Raw genomic sequence first — 4,843 nt, forward strand, 5'->3', positions numbered from 1 at the left:
GAAGGACTTTGAGGGGGAATGGCGCCTCACATTTAGGGGGGCGGGTGATTGAAATGGGAGGAGGCCAGAAGGAGGCTGCTGGTCAGGGCTGACTGGCTCCGACTGCCCTGGAGGAGCTGGGAAGGACCGCGGTGTTCCTGGGCCTCGGCCCCTCCGCCTCCCCCGGCTGGCTCCTGTCTTCCGCTCGCTCCTCGACGCGCCCAGGAGGCCCATGAGCCACCAGGAGGCAGCGTGCTAGCGGCCGCGCCTTCTGATTGGGTCGGGGGCCCCTGGAGGGTGGGAACGAGACTCCTGTCCCCTCAGTCGCCGGGACCAGCCGGCGGGGCACGAGTGCGCGTCCGGGTTCCGGAGAGCTTCGTAGCCACCTCTCCCGCCGCACGCTCCCGACTTCGCGGCCCTCCTGCGGGGCGCCTGGACGGCAGGCTCCCGCCCGCCCGCGTGACAGGAACTCGGCAATGACGGAGGCGACGAGCGTCGCGCGGCTCGGAGCTTCGCTGCCCCGTCCGCTGCCGACCTCCGGGGACGGCGCGTCGGGCGCGCGGTGAGTGCGACACGTCGGCGTCTGAGGGAACGACGCGGGCCGCCCGAGGGGAGCGCGCCACCGCGAGCTCGCCGAGCCATGGCTTCCACGACCGCCGGCCGCCGCTGGCCTCCGAGGAGACGCAGCTCGAGACGGGGCCCCACGCCGCGGTCCCGCGCGCCCGGCGCGAAGCTTTCGGCCCCGGAGGCTGGGCCGCCCCGCCGCGGGCCTCTCCCGCGCGGCGGCGCGGGACGCGACCCTCTCCTCGGAGCGAAGGCGACACCTTCTTCTCCCGCCGCGCGGCGGTACGTGACGGCCCTCGGGCCCCCGCAGCCGCGTGGGAGCACAGACTCGGCCTGCGCGGCGCTCCCGCAGCCGGTCCCGCACGAGCCGCGGGAAGCAGCAGCCTTCCGCCCGGCCCCGGCCTCGGAACGCGGGGCCTCCGTGTCACCTGTGCGCATCCCGAGGCGGCGGCGGCGAGTCCCGGCCGTGTGGGATCCGCGCGCGGCAAGGTGCGTAGCTGGTGGGGCGAGCGGGCTGGTGGGGCGAGCGGGCGGGCGGGCGGGGGGAAGCCTGGGGCTTTGCGGGCCGCGAGTCCCCGAGGCCCAGCGGGGTCGTCTGTCCTTCCTCCTCCCTCCTCCCTCCCCTCCTCCTCGACCGCGGCCTGGCGCGGGAAGGCGCGCGCGGCGACCCGGCCCCGGGGCAGCGCAGCCCAGCAGAGCTTTCCATGCGGGCCATCCCGCGGCGGACGCGCCTCGCGGCACAGCCTGGCTCGAGGTGTGCGCGGCCGCGCGGGATCGGCGGGGAGCGCGGGGCGCGGGCTGCCCCCTGGAGGGGGAGGCCTCGGTCCTCCATCCCTGCGGCCTCCGCGGCCCACCCTCCGCCGCCGACCCGAGTCGCGGGGCGGTTTGCGCAGGAGCGCGGGGTTTCAGCCTGCTGCCCCGGGTCCGGCTCAGCCCGGCTCGTCCTCGGGGGGGACGCCCCCCGCACGCACTCTTGTCCTCGCGGGGCTCCGTGCACTTGTAACCCGCCCCGCCGCGGTGGACTCGCGGGCCCTCTGGGGGACTCTGCTCCCTGCTGGGGGCGTTTCTTAGAGGCAGGGCAGGCAAGAGAGAGGCTGCCTAGGGACAGTTCTTAGGGAGATGTGCAACTTGAAAAAAGAAAAAAGAAAAAGAAAAAATTAAAAAGAAGGAAGAGGGGTACTGTGAGCGCTGCAGCCTGGGGACCCGCTTCGGCTCAGTTAGCACTGTCGTAACCACCGCATCTTTAGCAAGAGAGGATGAGCCGAAGCCCAGAGGCCCTGAGGTCCCTTACACCCGGGTTTATCTCCAGCTACCCAGTGCTCAGCTTTCTCGTGCCAGGCATCTTTTTGATTTTGAGGAAAGGCATCGACAACCTCTTTGGTGCTTTCAAGAAAGTATCTTCTTGTAGATTTTTTTTATCTGTTTTTCTACCAGGGCTGTTTTGTAGGATGCAGGGCGAATTCCTTTTTTTTTTGTATCTCAAAAAAAAAAAATTTGTTTAAGAAAATCTGTACAAAATAATGTGTTTCACGATGACATGACTGTTACTGTACTTTGCACATACTTGCCTCTCCCTTGGTTGTCTCTGCTCCCTTCAGACTGTCCCCCGTGTTTCACATCATCTAGATACAAAAATCTAGATACAGAAATCTAAATTCTACATATGAGAAAATAGTTAATTTCAGTATTTCATGAAAAATTTTTAGTATACACGGTGGGCTTAAGAGTTTTTTACATAAATACGTCATTGTGTTTTGCTCTCCGCCCCCTCCAGTCACCTCCCACTCACCAAAATGCAAAAAACAGCTTCCCTTCTGCCTTCATGTTCGCGCTCTCTCTTTTCCTTCTCTCCGTCCCCCCCCCCCCCCCGTGTGTGTGTGTGTGTGTGTGTGTGTGTGAGAGAGAGAGAGAGAGAAAGAGAGGAGAGGAGGGGGGGGAGGGAGAAAGGGAGAGAGGGAGAGAAGGAGAGAGGGAGAATGAGAGAGTGTTTTAGATTGTACATGTGAGAGGAAACAAGATTTGCCTTTCTGAGTCTGGCTAATTTCATTTGACATGATGATCCTACATTCCATTCGTTTTCAAATTATGCAGTATTCGAATCAAATTATGCAGTTTGATTCTTTATGCATGAGCAAATCATACACCACGTTTTCTTTATCCCCATCTCTTGCTGACTGTGGAGGCTGATTCTGTCTTGAACACTGTGACTACTGCAGCAATAAATACGAATGTGCAAGTATCTCTGGTTTTCTGACTTTGGCTTCTTCAGGTAGATGCCATTGAGTGTCTGGATCATATGGTAGTTCTCCTTTTAGTCTTTTGAGAAACGTCTACACTGATTGCTGCAATAGCTGTACCACCAGTTTACAGGGACACTGCCAGCATATTAAGGGTTCCTCCAACACCAGCCATGCCCTTTCCAGTTCTTGTTGTCAAGTATTTTCCTGAAGATACACATTCTGACCGGAGTGAAATGGGCTATCAATGTAGTTTTAATTTGCATTTTCCTAATGCCTAAGAATGTTGAACTCATTAAGCACATTTATCGGCCATTTGTAATTTTGAAGTTTTGGGAGCTAGAGAGATGGCATAGTGGTTACTCCCGCTTTCTGTTCTAGCAGAGGACCTAGGGTGGTTTTCCCCACTCACCTGGTGGCTCACAATGTCTGTAATTCCACTTTCTGGGCTTCTGGCTCTGGGCTTCTGGCACCCTCTTCTGGCCTTCTTGGGCACTGATTATACATGCAGTACAATTCATATATATGTAGACAAAATACTCATACACATAAAATAAAAATGACTTAAGTATTTAATTTTGGAGTTATTTACTGATTTCTAGATATTAATTTCTCATCATATTTGTACAGTTCATGAATATTGTCTCCCATTCCATAGGTTGTCTTTTTACTCTGCTGATTGTTTACTTTGCCGTGCAGATGCATTTCAATTTCATGCAATCCTAGTTGTCAATGAATGCAGTTATATCTTTAACTATTGGAGCCCTTTTCAGAGAGTCCTTGCCTTTCAGAGTGTCGGAGCTTATATTAACTTGGTACTGATCTATTTTGAATTGATTTTTTTTTCTTTTTCAGACTGAGAGAAGGAGATCTGTTTCATGGGTCTACGTGTGAATATACAGTTTCCCTAGCACCATATGTGGGACCTTTGTTCCCTATGTACATTTTGACAGGTTTGCCAGGAATTAAGTGGCTGCAACTGTATATGTTGATTTATGAGTCCTGTTCCAGTCAGTTGGTCTGTGTGTCTGTTTCTGGGCCAGTACAATATTTTTGTTACAATGGCTCTGTAATATAATTTAGGCCCAGATATTGTGAAGATACTTATACCATTGTTCATTCTGCTAACAATTGTTCTGGCTATTCATGGTGCTTTTGTGTTTCCATTATAAACCTTTGGATTTTTTTTTTCTATGAATCCTAATCAAAGTCCCAACATTGAATTTGCATTGAATCCATAGGTTGTTTTTAGTACTACAGCAATATCCACTGTTCTGCCAAATCTATGGTTGCCTCTCCATCTTCTAGTGTTTTCTTCAGGGCTTTGGAGTTTTCATTATAAAGGTCCATTACTTCCTTGGTAAAGTTTATTCTTAAGTATTCTGTTTTATAGTTTTGAAGCATTGTGGATGGATTTACCTCTATCCCCCAACCTGGATTCTTTCTTTGTAAGTTCACTATTATTATGTAGAAAAGCTGCTGAGTTTGAATGTTGGTTTTGTATACTACACTACTGAGAATATTTATCAGGCATGAATTTTCAGGTGTAGTTTTTTAAAGTATAAGATGATGTTGCTTACAAATGGGATATTATGATTCTTCTTTCCCCATTAGTAATCTCTCTTTCTCTCTCTCCCTTCTTACCACTCTAGTTAAGGCTTTGAACACTATGTTGAATGTGGGCAGAGAGAATGGACAACATTTTCTCACTTCTGATTTTAAAGAGATTATTCTCAACTTCCTCTCACTTAGTATAACATTATAATAGTTTTTATGATATGCAATGCCCATTCTTTCTCTTTAGGGCTTTTAAAAATTCCTAAATGGATATTGAACTTTATCTAAAGTGTTTTCTGCATTGGTTGAAGCAATTGTAGGATTTCCAATGTTAAGTTTGTGTGCTGTATTACACTTACTTTTGGGTATTTTTTTTTTTAAGATTTATTTATCTTATGTATGTGAGCACACTGTCGCTCTCTTCTGACACACCAGAAGAGGACATCAGATCCCATTACAGATGGTGGTGAGCCACCATGTGATAGCTGGGACTTGGTTGAACTCAG

General features: G+C 51.6%; 1 protein-coding gene across 4 annotated transcripts in view; it reads left to right on the top strand.

The window, feature by feature from the left end:
- Positions 1-266: 266 nt before the first annotated feature.
- The window catches only part of Trank1 (tetratricopeptide repeat and ankyrin repeat containing 1), a 90,074-nt gene continuing 85,497 nt past the window's right edge, over positions 267-4,843 (top strand). For 2 of the 4 annotated variants that reach the window (XM_031343537.1, XM_031343538.1), the window contains exon 1: positions 267-1,032. In XM_031343537.1, coding sequence (XP_031199397.1) covers positions 620-1,032 — 413 coding nt within the window. In that variant the 5' untranslated portion in view covers positions 267-619. The remainder of the gene's footprint in view (positions 1,033-4,843) is intronic. The other 2 variants (XM_031343535.1, XM_031343536.1) reach the window with 1 other exon arrangement.

Source organism: Mastomys coucha, unplaced genomic scaffold, assembly GCF_008632895.1.
Source record: "Mastomys coucha isolate ucsf_1 unplaced genomic scaffold, UCSF_Mcou_1 pScaffold23, whole genome shotgun sequence".
Taxonomy (NCBI): domain Eukaryota; kingdom Metazoa; phylum Chordata; class Mammalia; order Rodentia; family Muridae; genus Mastomys; species Mastomys coucha.